Raw genomic sequence first — 18,029 nt, forward strand, 5'->3', positions numbered from 1 at the left:
TTTTAAGTGGTGTAATGAGATGAAAGGTGTAAAGAAATAAACTAGTAATGTAAGTAGAACTACTCTTTTATACTTTGTATATTAAAAAAAATGTGTTTTATAACTAAGGAGCTGGCTAGCCATTTGGCCACAAATTTTCACCCCAGAGGGAGGTCTTATTGATGTAGAATACGAGTGAGAGAATTATTTACTGAAAAATGGGGTGCAAATTTTGCTGTGTTTGTTTATTTATTTTGCATAGAAAAAGTTATACCTTATATGTTTGTAATTTTTTTTTCCTAATATTCTACACTAATTTATAATTTTTCCTTGCTTAAAATATGGACATGTTCATTATAATATCTTTATAATTTCTCATAACTTCGTCAATACCGTCAATACCTTTATCTTGAATTTCATCTTTATCTTTTCATATTTGTTTCGTTAATCTAATTCTCTTTCAATCCCCAGTTTCTTATTATTTTTTAGTTTATTCTTACCAATTTCATCTCTTGTTTTAATTGAAAGTAAATTCCAACAAATTGCATCATTTGTTCAAGAACTATCCTATATCTTGAATGTCATATTTTCTTATTATCATCTACAAAAATTGGGAAGTTATTGCATGATTATTCAAAATCTTTTTTAGTAGTCAAAGTTTAGGCCGGGACACTCTGCTTGGACCAAATTTGGACCTAACAGGCCGGTGTGACGGAGTGTTTTACAGTTTTAGAAGGAAAACATCTAAAATTGGGAGATCCTCTACATTATGATTCAATGCATTACTTGCTCTTTTATGACATATTACCAACTCAAACATGGGGCTTCAGTGATCAAATGAATTTTCTTTATAATAAAAGAAAGTATACATTGAAATTTTGAGTCTGGTGTTCTAATTCCTATGTTTGCTGTCACAAAAATTTTTTAGATTATATAATAAATTCCCACCAGGAGGTTATCTATGATAAAACAAAATCAATAACATAAGTATAGATTGAAATTTTGAAACTAGCATCCTGAATTCTATGTATTTGATGTGTCACCAAAATATTTGAGATTATACAACAAATTCTCTTCAAAAGGTTTTAAAAAAAAAAAAATCAAAATTGCTTAAATACAAAAATAATAAAAACGATAATCTACATTATATGCTTTCAAAGAAAATCACTGACACCATTGTCAGTAGGACCTTGAATCCGGGTTGATTTCAAAGAGATCGCCCACAGATGAGGAGGAAGAACCAGTCTCTGTTCGGACTGTTGTTGAATTCTGTGTTTGGCTTCGGCTGAAACCGTGGTTTTGTTTTTCTTGATGAAATTCTCTCATGGCTTTAAACCTCAAATCTTCAGTATATGAATTCCGGTTTGGGGTTATGTCAGGAAGACTCATTCGGCCTTCAAACATGCTCACTACCTCAGACATTGAAGGCCTAAGCGTCGGAGATCCATCTGTACACAAAAGTGCTATTTTAACCATCCTTTCCGCTTCTTCTTTGTTGACTTTGGGCCCCAGCTTTGGATCGACAATGTCCAACAAGTTTCCATCTTGTTGCAAGCGGCAAGCCTGTGTATAACATGTTTCATTTTTCAGAGAAAATGAAAAGAAAAAATTCAGAAGAATAAATGATTAACAAGAATGTTCAATGATTAGTAGCAACAGGAAACACATACTGGGTTGATGATTCTTATTCAGAAACTTGATTCTACCCTCCTAGGAAGAAACTCGCTCCCAATTCTCAAACATGTAAATCTCAAAGGAACAAAAGAAAAACAACTCAAATTTATTCTAATACTTTCTATTTACATAATATTTATTTATCCTTGGACAAATTGTAGTTGAAATCAATCTTTAATATTTATTCATATTTTAACAGATATTACAAGTAAAAAGAAAAAAATATTTGTTAAAGTATATTTATATATTTAATATATCAAATATATACACACTCCCATAGGTGCTCACAATCACAGAAACTTCTATACGACCTCACTCTCCCGCCCTTGCTCCCAACCCTGACCGCTTAGTGTATCTATAGTTCAATGCCTGTCCTACAAACGTTCAAGCTAGCCTTTGTCCTAGCAAACAGTAAAATATTGAAGACAGATGTATATAAAAATGATCGAGGAACCGGAGTAGTTAAGTACCCAATCCAGCAGACAGAAGCAATCGCTATTTGGGATGTAACTGTTATTGTTCTTTCCGCTAACAATTTCCAGAGTCACAACTCCAAAGCTGTAAACATCTGCCTTGTCGGTCAAGTAACCCCAAAGTGCATATTCTGGGGCCATATATCCTCTGCAAGTCACGATTTTGATGTCTTATTCAACATCCAAAAGTTACTCATATATAGCATTTAAACATGTTTAGGGTACAAAATAAAAGACAGTCTATTTGGAAAGGACAATGCAACTTACATAGTTCCAGCAACTCGAGTGCTAATGTGGCTTTTTTCATCTTCATTAAGCCTAGCCAATCCGAAGTCAGAAATTTTTGGGTTTAGGTTTTCATCAAGCAACACATTAGTAGCTTTAATGTCTCTGTGAACAATCTTGAGTCTTGATTCCTCATGTAGAAAAGCCAAACCTCTAGCAATCCCAATGCAGATCTTAAGCCTTGTTGGCCAATCAAGTATCAATTGGCTGTCATCTGGATTTGAACATTACACAACACTCCAAACATTGATACAAAACTATATAATTAAGGCTAATAAAAGCATTGTCAGCAATTCTCATATTAGGTGTTTGGCAACCAAGAAAACAATGGAACTTACCGAATAAACTACGGGCGAGGCTATTGTTTTGCATGTATTCATACACCAATAACAATTGGTCCGCTTCAATACAGCATCCATGAAGCTTAACAAGATTTGGGTGTTGTACGCAGGAAATCATGCCCATTTCATTCAAAAATTCACGATTTCCTTGTTTTGATTTAGAGGAGAGTTGCTTCACTGCAATTACAGTACCATCAGACAATCGACCCTGCATCCAACATTTACTCAGAATCAATGCATACAATCTAAAAAATAAAATGGATTTGTCATGGGCTCAGCTAAAACACCTTGTAGACAGGACCAAAACCACCTTCTCCAATCTTGTTTGAAGAATCAAAATTGTCAGTGGCATCTTTAATCTGCTTCAAAGTAAAAGTACCCGTTTGCAACTCTAGACCATCAAAATCTGTGAAGGAATTATATATATATATATTATCAGCCTCTAATACTTTCACTTGTATAATATATATCCACTAAAATTTTAGAAATAAAGAAAAATTTCAACTCAATCAAAATTGGTTTTGGGAAAGGGTGAAAAGAAAAACATAATAGAATTTTAATTTGAACAACCTTAGTACAAAAATTCAGATGTATCTTACAATCTGTTTTTTACCCGGGTCTGACTTTCAACGCATGCATTCTGAGGCAATGGTTGCAATACAAACAAATGAACACATGCATCTAATAATTGAATCAAATGAGAAGTTTTGAATCTCATGACCTTTAATAAGTTCTTGGAAAGTTAAAAAAGTATTGCTGGTGTATTATTAACAGTAGAACAAAGCAACATTGAGCAGTAAGTACAGGATTTCATCCAGTGCTCACCTTTTCCATTCCTATTTCTGCCTTTCAAATAGCCCTTCCACCAAAGAATACCGACTATTACAAATGTAACGGATATTGCCACAACTCCAACGGTAACATAAACAGCAACCTTCTTCTTTCTGCCATCTGAACAAAATTTGAAATCTGCCCAAAAGAATGAACCCAAGCAAATGCACTAATGAAAAAACAATCAACATAAACACAACCAAAAAATTTAACAAGGAGACATTCATGTGATAATTTAGGCATAATTCTTAAATATTTTTTCCTTGCATGGCCTCCTGCCACCAAGATATACTCTCTAATAGTCATATAAATGCATAGAGCATACTGTCTTCGAATAGAGAATTCAAGAAAAAGCATTAGAAAGTTCAAAGAAAAGTCAGAAACATGGATTAATTGTTTGGTGTTGCATAAAGGCACTGGCTACTTAGTTCCATAATGACACAATTGCCAGTGTGCCTCAAAATAATGCATTCCAGGAAACCTTACTTTGAACAATATATTTATACATAGAGAATATAACTCACAATATAAGAAAACAGAAAGAGAAAAAATTACTTACTAGGATTAACCGAAATAGCTGATATTAAGGGGCCATAATCTCCTCTGTTGGGAATACGTGTAGTCCCTTTGCCAGCCCAATTAAATTGAATCTCCAAAATATTTTCTGTCACACTGGCATTAAATTGTTTTGTTACTTGCTTTTGAGCCCCACCAGCCTCATCTACAATATTGAAATCCTTCCCAACTATTTTTCCCTGACCAAAAACAAAAATAAAAAATAAGAAATTTGATTGTGAATTCAATATAACTTGATAAAATGATTATAGACATAACAAAATTACCTGAATATGAATATCAAATATCCGCCTCCCAAGACTGCTATATGTCTTGTTGTTTGTAAATTCTATTTCCGCAAAGTGCAGAGTAACAGTGTAATTCCCATTTTCTAAACAGTACCCAAAGTAAGTGAGTGAAAGCGGAGAAAGGCGCGCTGTACTATACAATTCAGAGACGTTTGTCGATGACACAGCTTTAATAAATCGTGCATTTAGGTAATCATTATCATCCATGAAGTCCCCAGTGCTACTGAAACCCCAGTAACTATTTATACTTCTATAATATTTCGCTGTACCACCTTCAACTTTTGCATCTCCTTCATACACAACCTTTCTATTATTTTCTTTCATGGTTAAATCATTTCCACCACAATTAACATGTATAGAACACCCATCTGCCATAAATAATTAAAAGAAGGGAGAATGTAAATAATAACATCATACAAGCTCATCTACTGCATTTAACAAAGACAAACAAAATAATTCATAATCATTAGAATGACATAAAGTTGATGCTCAATCACTATGGCACTATGTATTATATTTTTTCCAAGAGACCTTAATTGTGATCTTGAGCTTTTGGTTACATGGTATGATGGTATTTAGTTCCTACTGGACTGTTGTATTATTGATGGCATTTCAGATCTCTAATTTAATCTAAATGATTCTCAGAGTCAATGAAAAAAATAAAAGAAAAGGTTGTGTCAAGTTAGAGAGCATATAAAGTAGCACCAGCATGATTAAAAAATTCACGGCATTATTTTTATAATCTATAGCAAAGGTTAAACTAAAGTTCAAATTAGTATCAGAAACATGGATTAAGTGAATCCACTTCTTTTTGGTAACAATTCATCATTTATCAGGTATGGGATCACCCAGAAGATCTTGCTTTTGAAAGCTTGGAGCTTGGATCTTCTATGTTCTGAAAATAAGGCAGTTCCAAAACTATGCATTACAGTATGAGGAGATTTTGTTCATTACAAAGGAGAAAATTAGGGCATTTGACACAACTGTACTCCAAAATAGCATACTTACATCTTGGACAATTGAAATCTTTCATGCATGGAAGAATTCTCTTTCTGTTGCAGAATCAGTAAAACAATAATTAGCATTAAGCAGAAAAAATCATAAGCTGAAATCTACTTCTCCTTCTGGTCTTCAAAACATAAGCTAATTATGCAACTTTACAAAACAAGGGAATATAAATAAAATTATAAAAACAAAAGCATCTTACAAGGGGTTCTCCATTGAAGAGCTTCTAAACAAATTTATGTATAGATTCCTAATAAAAGAAAAAATAAAGAAAATTTATCAGAACTAAAAAAAAATTGCCATTTAAATGGGAAGTATCCAGGAGGAAGAAATAAACTAAAATAGAGAAGTAGTCTTACAAGTTCTCTTGACAAGCAGGTTGATCAGGGCCTTGCCATGTAAAGTTATTGTAGGAAAGATCACTGCTTGCAATCATTAACACTAGGTGTCATCATGTTGGTAATTATTGTGATATGATGAATTAATAATAAAAGGAAAACCAATTTGAAAAAAGAGAACAAAGATGAGTGTTTATATAAAAGCTTTAGATCCCAAATCGTTCAGGATCATGCAATTTTAGTAACTTTTTGGCTTTTGCCTAAATATAAGGTAAAAAAAAAAACTAGTACATTTGAGATGACTTTTTGACTTTTTACAAAAAAAAAAGTGCAAAAAATAGAAATTTTGTTGGCTTTTTGGCTTTTTTAGTGACTTTTTGACTTTTAAGCTAAAACATAGAGTGGCCAAACGAGGCATCGATTAAGAAACTCAACTTTCAATTTCTGCATTAATATATAATGGGCACATAATGATAACATCTTATAAAAAATAAATAAATAAATAAAGCAATACTGCTAGGATGACAGACAGGAATAAATTCCAGGGTAGAAAACGATAAGCATATGGCCCTTGATAGAGAAGAAAGAAGAAAAATTAATCATGTAGCTGACCCCAATTGATTGGGACACAAGGCTAGGCTTGGTTTGGTTTGGTTTTTAATTCAAGACATGATCATGAGGACTTCAAAGAACAAAACTAGTTTTCCAGTGGCTTAGTGCCAGTGTAAAGAAAAATCTAGAAAGAAACAGTCACAGAAAATTTAATCTTTTGACAAAAACAAAGTAATAATAAATCTAGACAGTTTCTGACATTTTCCTCATAATATTTCCTACTCACAATAAAGAAAACTGACAGTAAATAGATCTCAAAGGTGATAGTTGGGATTGAATATCAAGGTGTGATAATTCAGAGAGACCAATTCAGGTACCCGTGTTATAATTTTTAGAAGGGGAAACTGGGGGAGGTTTGGGATAATGCATTGTGAATGTTGATTCTACAGGAAGGTTTTATTCTTTTTATTACCAAATGTAGTCGATTAACTTGCTAAAATTTATACGCCGACTACTAATTTTGTTCAACAAGATCACAAAGACAAAAAAAGTGCAATGAGTTGCGACTCAACTTGCTGAACTGCACACGCACACAAATTCCTGAAAATCAGCATTCAAGATAAAAACATACATACTAAATCCATCCTTCAAGATTGAATCTGGTACATTTCCCCTTAGCATGTTGCCACTCAAAAACCTATTCAAAGCAACATATAGTTAATAAACTACATACCAGAGTATGATATTGATGACAGTGAAATAATGCATGAGGTTAACAATTCTGGGTCAAAATAATTTAATAAAAAAACTGTTGGACGCCAATAGGAAATTAAATGTAAAAAATTCTGTTTCCAGAAACCACATGGCCTTGTTTTAATAACTTTTAGATCCATCGGAGAAAAACAAAGTACTGTTTAAAACATAACCAAATGCAACATAAATTTTGGGCTTCATACTTACACAAACTTCAAATTCTTTCCAGCTATGTCATTTGGAATTTCTCCCACTAACCTGTTAAAACTGACATCCCTGTCCAAATCACAATACAAAGATATAGTTAACAAGAAAGGGAGAAAGAGCATGTACCATAAAGGCTATTAATGGTTAAGTGTGTTTGATAAAACGTTTGTTTTTATACAATTACCAAAGACAGAAACTTTATGAATGCAGGAACAAATGTGGAAGAGTGAGTGAGAAAGTCCTCAACAGAAGCAAATGAAGGAATAGTAAAGAAAAGAAAAGAAAAGAAAGAATGGGCCAGCATATGCAATAATTCCCCCCAAGTACTCGAGACTGAAAGAGAGAACTGAGATGAACTTTAAACTTCTACAAAAATGCTAAAAGTGGACATAAACCTCTTCACCAAAAACTACAATATGAATTGGCCAACTAGGAAACCAAAACATGTTTGGAGCACACTCTGAGAAATATCAAACAACTCTTCAGTCTTCAACATGTTCTAACTTATAATAATTCCATGTACCACATGTAATGCCTTTGTCAATCCAATTTACACATTACACTTTCAAATTTTGGATTTAAAACTACTCCAATTGAAGAGAAAGAACATTAGATTTTTATTTTATTCTTATTTTCTGATGTCAGGTTATATGAGAAGAGCTCCAATTTCCACTTTGTCTGCATCTGCTTTTCAGGGGAAAATAAGTTTCTTCATTCAAATCCAAACAACATATATACATATATACTTAGGTGAATAAAATAATTTGTTTCAGCAAACTGTTAACCCCAAAAAAAAATATTAGCAAACTAGATATTATGAAAGGGAATATGAGGAGGAGGGGGGGGGGGGGGGGAGAAAGGAATATGAGGGAAAGAATATCCTAAATTGAACTTGGATAAGCAGGCTGTACATATTAACCAAAAGCATATTAGAAGTATCATATTCATATCTATTTCATGCACCAGACAGACAGATAGGTGGTAATTGCACCTGCATCATGTTAGACTCAACTTTGATGTTCATTTGTATTGATTATTACGTTGTCTATGTTTCTAGGAATTATTTGATTCTCTTTCTGTTTCTGCTTTCTTTTTCCTTGAAAAACAAGTGTTTTCAATCTTAAAGTGGGTACATTATTTGATTCTCTTCTTGGAAGCAAGTTGAAGGTCTAGACACTCAACTCATTAGCGGAAGATTACCAAACCAAGCCAAGCCTTAAATCCCATCAAATGGGGTCAGCTAAACTCACTAGCGGAAGATTATAAGAAAAAAATATAGCTTCTGTTTTATAATGAGTGCATTACCATTCTAATTCCAGCCAAAAAAAAATCACTTTGGTCGTGTAGTCAATTATACATTGATGAAAATACTGAAAATCAAATAAAAATCATTCACCAAAGCTTAACATGCTTTACTTACAACATTTGCAGATTCATCATTTTCCAAATATATTTTGGGATTTCACCAGAAATGTTGCAGTTTCTCAAAACCCTAAACACCAAAAAAATGAATAAAATTAAATTCAGGATGAAACGCACCTATACACACTATAAATATTGAACACTATAAATTATATAATCATCAAACATACAATCTTACTAGCCCTGTAGTATTGCTCAAGGTAGGAAATTCCTGAGCCGTCCCATTTATGTCACTGATTCTCCTGGTCAAAGAGATCACGCCATGAGCAATTCCGTCAACAGTATGCTATCAATCAAATAAGTCAACAAAATAAGTAAACCGCCTAAAACTACTTTGCTGCTATAAGAATGTTTTGTACTCACAATTCAGTTAATTGATTCAAAAGGGATATATTTGATGGAATGGGTCCCTCCAATCCACTGCCATGCATTTCTCTTCATTGACACAAATTAGAATTGAATGGTTATATAAAACTAATGGAAAAACCATCACTGTATTTAGCCGATCTGAAAAGGCACTTTTCGGAAGATCAAAATCTTACAATCTCGTAAGTTGTTTCCAGTTCTGTATGAAATCAGGTATTGCTCCGCTGAAGTTGTTATCATTTATCCTACTGCAATGAGCAAGAAACTGGTGCTGAATTGACACCATCATCGAAATAATATAGGAAATCATATAAGATATTGTAGAAGCTTACAAATCAGTCAAATTTATTAGCCCAGCAAATGAAGGTGGCAGATTTCCACTCAATCGATTCGAGGACAACATCCTGAAGTTGCAATAACATGTAGCCAAACAAATGAGTAAGACATTCTTTCATCCTTGACAAATTTGATTCAAGGAGTAAGTGTAAGTAAACAAGGAATGACATGTCTTACAAAGTTTTTAAGTTACTTAGTTTCCCAAGTTCAGGAGGAACACTGCCAGAAAATTGGTTTGCTTCAAGACTCCTGGATTAAAATATCCATTGAGATTGCCAAAAGAAAATAATAATAATAAATAAATAAATAAAATCACTACTACAGTTTCCTAAAAATGCGTGAGCAAAAATGATGCCACTATTGTTGGGATGTAAATATATACCATGTTTTTGAGTTTAAGAAAAATAAAAACACATAAAATGAGATAAAAGGCATGGTTGGTCCAGTTTCAGTTCTCAACGGTTTCACACTTCAATTATCACATTACTCTTCAGAAAGAAAATTGATAAGCAAAAATTGGAAAACATACAGATATGTGAGAGTGGAAATATTTCCCAGTTCCATAGGAATTTCCCCTGATAAGCGGTTTACAAGAACAGAGCTGCATAAAATTTCCACGTTTAATTTTGTGTGAGAAGAAACTTACAACTACAGAGAGAGAGAAAGAGAGAGAGCTTACATTAAATTTAATTGCATAGAAGCCCATTCATTTGGGATTGTACCACTAAGGTAATTGTAAGCCAAATCACTACAAATGAGATACAACAGAAATAGATTCAGTATACCAAGATTTTCATTTCGTGTCTCAGGAATCACACATGAAACTAGTGCTAAAACTTTTGAACATCTAGCATGACAATAGCATTTGAAAGATCCTCACATATCTCGAAGGTAATGAAGCTTCACCAGTTCAGGCGGAAGCACACCAGGAAGACTATAACCTTTAAGCACACTGCAAATTGGGAAAAAAAAAAGAAAAAGAAAAGTGAAGTGCTAAAGTTCATACATTATCAGCAGATTCGGGGTTTTAGACAAAACTGAAAGGGACTTACTCAAACATTATTATGAACCACTTTTTTCCATTGCTTTATTTCAAAATTAATTCATGAATAACATCCGTTTTCACCTAAATTTTTTTAAAAACCATAAGCTATTGACTACTGAGGATGGAGGCACTATTTAAATGGTTGTATTGAAATTCATACCAAGAATGACAATCTGGATGGCACGTTGCATACTTACAATTTAAAAGGGAGAAAAAATCTTATGGCAAGAATAGAATGTAAGTTACGTAACTAGGTAACCCCATATAAGAGTTTCCTTCATTTCAAATATTTTTATTTTTTGTCAAACATAATAGGATAATAACACCCTTCTTTGAGGTTCTATCAGAGGTTGCTCATGGAAAATATAATTTAAGATATGATTCCAAATGGAATTTTTGTTTGTATGATAATAAATATTTTGTACAAGCCATATGAGCAGGAGATATTTTTTTGGCTGGATATGAGCAGGAGATGTAGAACCACAGAAAACATAATTGTGTGCAAGACTTAAAGCAACATCATTAGCTTTAGCAATAAAATGAAGGAATTATACATGCTTACAACATGACAGTAGGTGTCATTCACAAAATTGCATTGGCACTCAATATTGCTCTGGGATCCCGTTGGTGCCTGTGGTGTTACTACCCCAACCATTTTAACTTGGCATGAATCACTGTTGAACTCCCAATAATTTGCACCCATTGTAGTGGCCATTTGCTGGAGAGCATCCACTAAATGACATATGTAAAGAAGTAAGTGTAAAAAATGAACTCGTAAAAATCAGTAATAGGAATATCAGTATGTTAAAAACTTATACCAAAAGTCATAATAAGTTGAGTAAACATCTGTTAGTTAAAACTCATTCATAGTAGTCACAGAAAAATAGAGATCAGTTTCACTATTCTTCAAATCTCATCTCAATTAATTCTATCTAACTACGGCAAACAATAAACCATACTATTGCTGTTAAGGTTTAGTACAAAAACATAATAGATGCATTGTGAGCCACTAGGAAAGTTCGGAAAAACCATTAAAAATATGCAAGGAAGTTCACAGATAATTTAAGAATGACCAATTATAATTTATATGTGACTGTGTTCATTCAGTATTATCATTATAATCATCTGAGCTAAATGAAGGCCTACCCCACTATTACATCTGTTTGGATCGGAAGGTGAGAAAAGAAAAAGAAATTATTGTGGTTTCTCATCTTGGTGAAAATGAAAAGAAATGGCTGTGTTTTCTCACTATCGTGTTTGGATGGGTAAAAGAGCAAAGCATGTGAGAGAGTGATATGATATGAGTGAGATTTATTTTTCTTCCTTTATATTTTAAGGGATAATCTTGGTATTATAAATATTTTACAACCGATCAATTTGTTTCTCACCGAATCTCACCACTTTTGATGAGAAATGAAATATGCTTAGTAAGAGAATCCTCTTTCTCACCATTTCTCATCCTGTCTCACCATTTCTCAGTCAACTTACAAACCAAACATGAGAAAAGAGTTTACTTTCTCATCATTTTTTCTCATTTCCCACCAAATCATTTTTTATCAGTTTACTTTCACATCCAAATGGAGTGTTAGGAAGTCGGTGATGGCCATCCAAACGGCATAACCAAACTAAATTCTGTTAAAGGCCAAATCAATGAGGGAAAATAACCTCTCTCTCTCTCTCTGTCTATTCTTTCTTTGAGTAAGCAATGAAAAGCATAACCAAACTAATAAAATGCCACAAAAGGGAAATCACAGCAAATTGGTGATCAAATTGGACCAAACCTATCCAAAAAACTACGACCAGTTAGAATTTAAAGGTTCCAAACCAATCAACATGCCCTGAAACATGTTAGTATATTCAAGAAAACCAAATCAATTACCAAGTTAATCTGTTATTTTATAAACTAAATGAACCCTTCTTGTTTCTGAGTCGAAACCCTTCGCCTCCCAATCACACGACCCATTATCTCTATAATTGGAAAAGGGAACAAAATCAGAGAAAAGAAAATCCCTAAACTCAGCCGTGCAGTCCTCCAGAATTTCTCGATCAAATCAGAGAAAATAAAATAGAATTTCTAAATCTTTTGTTTCCTGTTGTCTTGATTTTTCACAAACTCAACTCAACTAAACTCAACCCCAAAAAAAAAAAAAAAAAAAAAAAAAACCAAAACAAAACAAAACGCCATGTGAGACCCAGTTTAAGTGAAAACAGATTACGACAAACCCAATACTCCAAATTTCTATTTTCCACAGCTTTTTCTACATTTCTCGGCACCCAAAAAAAAAAAAAAAAAAAAAAATCAATACAAAGTGGGAAATCTGCTTACCTTCTTCCTGGGGCAACTTGGACTCCGCAAACCTCAATAACAAGAAGCAACTCAGTGCAAGAATCAAAAACAAAGCAGCCTTTCTGGGGAACATGTTCTTGAGATAACTTATATAAATTATACATATGTCCTTGTATGGAGCATATACAAGTGAGAGACCCATGTAAAGAATTGTCGAGAGAAGATTGAGAGCTCACAGGCTCTTTTGAAACCCGTGTGAGGGTGAGACCAGAGCTGATCTGAAAAAGTAGAGCTAGAGACAATTATCCCGAAAGAAAGTGATGTGAAAAATGGAAATAAAGGACTAATTATGGAAGCAAACAGGACCTGGCAAAGTTGGTGTTTTCCAACTAGTTCAAAAAAGGAAAAAGCTTTTTCCATCTCACCCAAAAAGAGTTCTGTCTCTCCATACCAGTAGTAAGCTATCCCTATCTTCGTTCAAAAAACACAAGCTATCCCTATCATTACAAATACACCCTTTATCATTTATCATTACAAATACACCCTTACGCTATGTTTGGTAACTTAGGAGGAAAAGAAAAGAAATGAATACTTAAGTAATAAGAGAAAAAAAAAGAAATAATTGTAATTTCTCTCTTTTTTATTTGGATAAGTAAGAAATAAAAGAAAAGAAATGATTATGATTTCTCTCCTTCTTGTTTGGTTAGATTTCATTAAGAGAAAAGAAAAGAAATTATTTTATGTTATATTACCAAAATAACCTTTTTATATTTTCAATCATTTTATTTCTTTTATTTTTACAGGGGTAAAATTGGTATTATAAAAATATAAACATTTGTGGATTTCTTTTCTCTTCCAATCTCTCTACTTTTGGGAAGATTGAAAATAAGGGTTATGAGAGAAATGAGTTTCTCTCTATTTCTCTCTATTTCTCCCCATTTCTTTCCACTTAAGATAACCAAACAGGGAAGAGAAATACATTTCTCTCTATTTCTTTTCTTTTCTCTCCAAATCACTCAATCCAAACACAGTGTTAGGTTTGCTTCAAGGGGTAAGTTGAGTGAGATTGTTACAGAAAAAATTATTAGCGAAAAAATTAAAAAAGTTATATTTATTTGATAATAAATACTGGTAATAGTTTCTCTTTATTTTAAGTTATAGGAGTGTGGTTAACCATTTAAAATTTTATAAATACTCTTATTACATCATTATCGAATTTAGCTTTATACCAACTAATAAATATATTATATATTTTAATATTAAAAATTATATTTCATAAATATTTTTTTGGTACTATTTTATTCTTTTAATATAATTTTTTTGGGTATAAATGTTATTATACTATTATAGTTTTATATTAAATTATTTTGATATAAAGAATGGTGAAATAAAAAATAAAGAAAATTAGTCTAAGGTCCCTCTCATATTTTTAGTAATAGAAGCGATTCACAATATTATTATATGATGTCTAAAATCCCTCAATCCAACACCCATATATCACAGAAAATTTTTGTTACTAACAGAGTCTTGAAAGCGAAGTAATGATTTTATGAATTTCCATAAGAACTTAGAACGCATCGTTGATATACAACATTAACAAACCCTAGAATACATGTATATGTATATATATATATAGAGAGAGAGAGAGAGAGATATTACGGTGGAGCATGAAATTAGGACTTTGTAGAGCTACTCATCATTTGTTCAGACTCTACCTAAGAAACCTCTTTGACTATTGATCATCGAACCTAATTGTCAGTATTTAAACCGATTTCCAAGCAAGGTTGTCAAGATCGCGATCCGGATCGTAGGATCGTATGATCCTGCGATCCAATATATACCATTCAATTTGACTCGTACTGTGGATCGACCCCAGATCAAGATCATAATGGGATCGTTTGGATCGTTAGGATCTCAACTTCATGTGATCTAAATTTCACGGGTTTTTTTGGGAACTTAAAAGCAAAATTGGGAGCAAAAAAAAAGAGAAGCAGAGAAGCAAAGCAACCAGAGAAGCCTTACCTGCGATCAGGGCAATACAAATTAGGGAAAGAGAAATTCAACATCAAATTTTAGAATTTGCATCCATAAACAACCAGGTACGCTTCTTCTTCTTCTTCTTCTTCTTCTTCTTCGCTGTTGTTCTTCAAGTCTGCTTGCTCTTTTTTTTTTGCTTTTTCTTCGTTGTTCTTCCTCTCTGTTGTTCTTTAATCTTTTCTTCTTTCTTCCCTTCGCTGCTCAACTCCTCTTTCTTTGCTGATCTTTTCTTCTTTCTTCAGTATTTTATATATATCTCTCATCGTTCATTTTTTTTTTTTTTGCTCTTATTTATTTATTTATTTTTGTTTCTGTAATTATATATTAGATACATATTTTTGTATGTTTCTCTTATATATAAATTATATTTTATATATATATATATATATTTGCTTTGTAAATATGGTTGTTTTGTTGATATATATTAGATACATATTTATTTATTTTTGTTCTGTAAATATTTTTGTTTTGTTTTTCTCTTATTTATTTACATTAGATATATTGTTGTTCTGTTTCTATTTTTTCTTTTTCTTTTTTCTTCTTCAATTTTCCTTGTTCTTCTTTGTTGCTATGCTATCTACGGATGTTCTTCGTTGCTGTTTTTTTCCTAAACCTTGCTGAAAAAGTGTCTTTTAATTTTCACAATTTGCAATTTTGCAGCACACAAACACAATGTCAACCTCTGGTTCAAGAAAAGGGAGGAAGAGGAAAAATGTTGCTGGTTATAGATCTGGTCCCGGTTGGGAACACGGCATTGAAGTGGATGCTGCAAGCAAAAAGGTAAAATGCAAATACTGTAATGTTACTCGTTCTGGAGGAATATATAGATTAAAACACCATTTGGCATGCACTCATCAAAATATCGAACCATGTCCCCAAGTTTTGGAAGATGTTAGAGAAAAATTTATGAGTCTTTTAAAAACTCAAACATTAGAGTCTCAAAATAAGAAAAGAAGGATGCTTGATATTGGTGATGATGATTCTGATGAAGAATTGGAATTATTGCATGCTGGCCATGAAAACAAACAAAAACATTATGGGCGTATGGATAAATTTGTGGTGAATAAGTCTCGGCACCAAAATCAAAAAACTATCAATCAATTATTTAAGGAAGAAGAGAGAGATGATGTTTGTCAAACAATTGCTGGTTTTTTTACACTAGTGCAATACCTTTTAATTGTGTCAACAACCTTATATTTCCACTTATGGTTAAGAAAATTGGAGATTATGGAAAAGGCCTTGTGTTACCATCTTACCATGAAATTAGGGTGACATTTTTTAAAAAAGAAGTGTGTGAGACATTGCAATTACTTGACGAGTTCAAGGAACAATAGAAAAAGACCGGGTGTACAATTATGTCCGATGGATGGTCGAATAGAAATAGAAGATCAATTTGTAATTTTCTTGTCAATAGCCCTAATGGAACTATCTTTCTATCATCATTGGATACATCCGACATTTCAAAATCAATGAAAATGTTTTTGAGATGTTGGATAAGGTTGTTGAGAAGGTTAGAGTGGAGCATATTGTGCAAGTGATGATTGACAATGCTTCTAATTATAAGTCAGCGGGAGAAATGTTAATGGATAAGAGGAAGAGCTTGTTTTGGACGCCTTGTGCCGCTCATTGTATAGATTTGATGTTAGAGGATTTTGAGAAACAAATCCAACTTCATCGAGTTACAATTAAAAAAGGGAAAAGAATTGTGGCATACATTTATTCAAGAACAAATCTTATTCATTGGATGAAGGAGTTCACCAAAGGTATTGAACTTATTAGGCCCTCAATAACTCGGTTTGCCACATCTTACTTGACCTTGAGGTGCCCTCATGAGCAAAAGGGTCCATTGTTCTCTTTGTTTACATCACCTAAGTGGAGAAATAGTCGATTCGCAAGGTCTAAAAAGGGTAAAAAAATTGAAGATATTATTTTAGATAATCGTATTTTTTGGAATGGTATTTTTATGTGCTTGAAGGCTGCGGTACCTCATTAAAGTACTTAGATTGGTGGATTCAAATGAGAATTTGGCGATAGGATTCATTTACGAGGCAATGGATCATGCGAGAGAGGAAATGCAAAGCAAATTCAATAATGTTTTCGCATGGTAAACTTTTATTTAGTTAAACTTATTTACTTTACTACTATATTTCCCTAAAATTTTATTTATTCATTAATACTCTTTATTCATTGGTGTTAGCTATGATCATATATAGACCATCATTGGAAATCCCAACTCCATCACCCATTGCATACTATAGTATACTTCTTGAACCCTTAGTTTCATTACAGTCCCAATTTTCAGCCCGATGCTGAGGTTAAAATTGGGCTGTACAAATGTCTTGAAAGAATGGTTCCTGATGCTAATGAGAGGGTGAAGATAGATTTGCAAATTTATGCATTCAAGAGTGCAAGAGAACCCTTTGGCATACAAAATGCAATAATGACTAGAAAAAATAAATCTCCAGGTGTTTTTTTTTTGTTTTAATTTTTACTATAAGTTGATTTCTATCATTTTTAATATCTTATTATTTGTTTTCATGTCATCAATTTTAAATTTATAACTAAAATTTCATGTAGCTAATTGGTGGGACTCTTTTGGTGATGAATGCCTTGAGTTGAAGAGGTTTACAATTAAGATATTAAGTTTAACATGCAGTTCATCGGGGTATGAGCGCAATTGGAGTGCTTTTGAGATAGTACATTCAAAGTGGAGGAATCATTTGACTTGATGTTTGTCATGTACAATTTGAAATTGAGACAACGACACATGAATGGACAAGTAATCATAAATCCATTATGTTTGGATGATGTCCCATCAAATGATGAATGGATAACAGAGAGAGAGGCTCCGGCTCTTCCAAGAGAAGGAAATTGGTTGAGTGTACTTGATAGGAATATTCAACATGGATGTGATTCGGATGAAGATGAAGTGGAGGCCCTTGCAAGGAATTTGGAACAAGCTTGTAAGTTTATGTACACATCTTTTAGTTTTAATTAGAAATTATAACTTTAATTTTACTTTTAATTTTTTTGTTTACTCCAACTTAGGTCGTGATCATATTGGTGGAGAACATGATGAAGTTTATGAAGTGATAATGATGCTATGGATCAAAACATGGATGCTCGAAGGGATTTTGATCATGACTTTGAAGATGCTACTATTAATGAAAGACATTGAGGACTTGGATGGCACCGTGGGTGGTGATGATGATGATGATGATGTGGCAATGATTAA

At 32.8% G+C, this 18,029-nt stretch overlaps 2 protein-coding genes across 5 annotated transcripts; one reads left to right on the forward strand and one right to left on the reverse strand.

Annotated features, from left to right (window-relative positions):
• Positions 1 to 979: 979 nt before the first annotated feature.
• LOC114281962 (putative LRR receptor-like serine/threonine-protein kinase RFK1) lies at positions 980 to 13,284 on the reverse strand. 4 transcript variants are annotated; one of them, XM_082886513.1, is made up of 25 exons: positions 13,124 to 13,264; positions 12,797 to 13,035; positions 11,033 to 11,202; positions 10,306 to 10,377; positions 10,105 to 10,173; positions 9,955 to 10,026; positions 9,603 to 9,674; positions 9,422 to 9,493; positions 9,266 to 9,337; positions 9,087 to 9,158; positions 8,894 to 8,965; positions 8,722 to 8,793; positions 7,302 to 7,370; positions 6,973 to 7,038; positions 5,811 to 5,873; positions 5,654 to 5,701; positions 5,455 to 5,498; positions 4,426 to 4,814; positions 4,143 to 4,338; positions 3,578 to 3,721; positions 3,040 to 3,158; positions 2,750 to 2,960; positions 2,394 to 2,625; positions 2,124 to 2,274; positions 980 to 1,542 (listed from the first exon to the last, which is right to left on the reverse strand). In XM_082886513.1, exons 3-25 carry the CDS (start codon positions 11,050 to 11,052, stop codon positions 1,159 to 1,161), a joined length of 2,781 nt encoding a protein of 926 aa, XP_082742639.1. In that variant the 5' UTR covers positions 11,053 to 11,202; positions 12,797 to 13,035; positions 13,124 to 13,264; the 3' UTR covers positions 980 to 1,158. The 4 variants fall into 4 exon arrangements, 3 of the variants coding, with proteins under 3 accessions (XP_082742639.1, XP_028080357.2, XP_082742637.1); XM_028224556.2 differs by having other exon boundaries at positions 11,025 to 11,202; XR_014339536.1 differs by having other exon boundaries at positions 2,124 to 2,296; positions 11,025 to 11,202; positions 12,797 to 13,258.
• A 2,182-nt stretch (positions 13,285 to 15,466) lies between these two features.
• On the forward strand, positions 15,467 to 17,523 carry LOC114299600 (uncharacterized). The gene is made up of 5 exons (XM_082888898.1): positions 15,467 to 15,574; positions 16,293 to 16,588; positions 16,770 to 16,898; positions 17,084 to 17,259; positions 17,372 to 17,523. The coding sequence occupies exons 1-5, from the start codon at positions 15,467 to 15,469 to the stop codon at positions 17,521 to 17,523; spliced, it is 861 nt and encodes a 286-aa protein (XP_082745024.1).
• The last annotated feature ends 506 nt before the right edge of the window (positions 17,524 to 18,029 follow it).

Source organism: Camellia sinensis, chromosome 9 (genome assembly GCF_055761805.1).
Source record: "Camellia sinensis isolate YWXY chromosome 9, ASM5576180v1, whole genome shotgun sequence".
NCBI classification, from domain to species: Eukaryota; Viridiplantae; Streptophyta; class Magnoliopsida; order Ericales; family Theaceae; genus Camellia; species Camellia sinensis.

Bases quoted from the DNA above. Each gene is read 5' to 3' on its own strand.
- LOC114281962 (XM_028224556.2), bottom strand. From the start codon at position 12,959: ATGGGTCTCTCACTTGTATATGCTCCATACAAGGACATATGTATAATT. The intron at 10,378-11,024 runs GTATAATTCCTT...CCCAATTTGCAG, and splicing joins TACTGTCATGTTGTAAGCAT to TGTGCTTAAAGGTTATAGTC. The intron at 5,499-5,653 runs GTAAGATGCTTT...ATTCTGCAACAG, and splicing joins TCTTCAATGGAGAACCCCTT to AAAGAGAATTCTTCCATGCA.
- LOC114299600 (XM_082888898.1), top strand. From the start codon at position 15,467: ATGTCAACCTCTGGTTCAAGAAAAGGGAGGAAGAGGAAAAATGTTGCT. The intron at 15,575-16,292 runs GTAAAATGCAAA...ATGTTGGATAAG, and splicing joins TGGATGCTGCAAGCAAAAAG to GTTGTTGAGAAGGTTAGAGT. The intron at 16,899-17,083 runs GTAAACTTTTAT...GTTTCATTACAG, and splicing joins TTCAATAATGTTTTCGCATG to TCCCAATTTTCAGCCCGATG.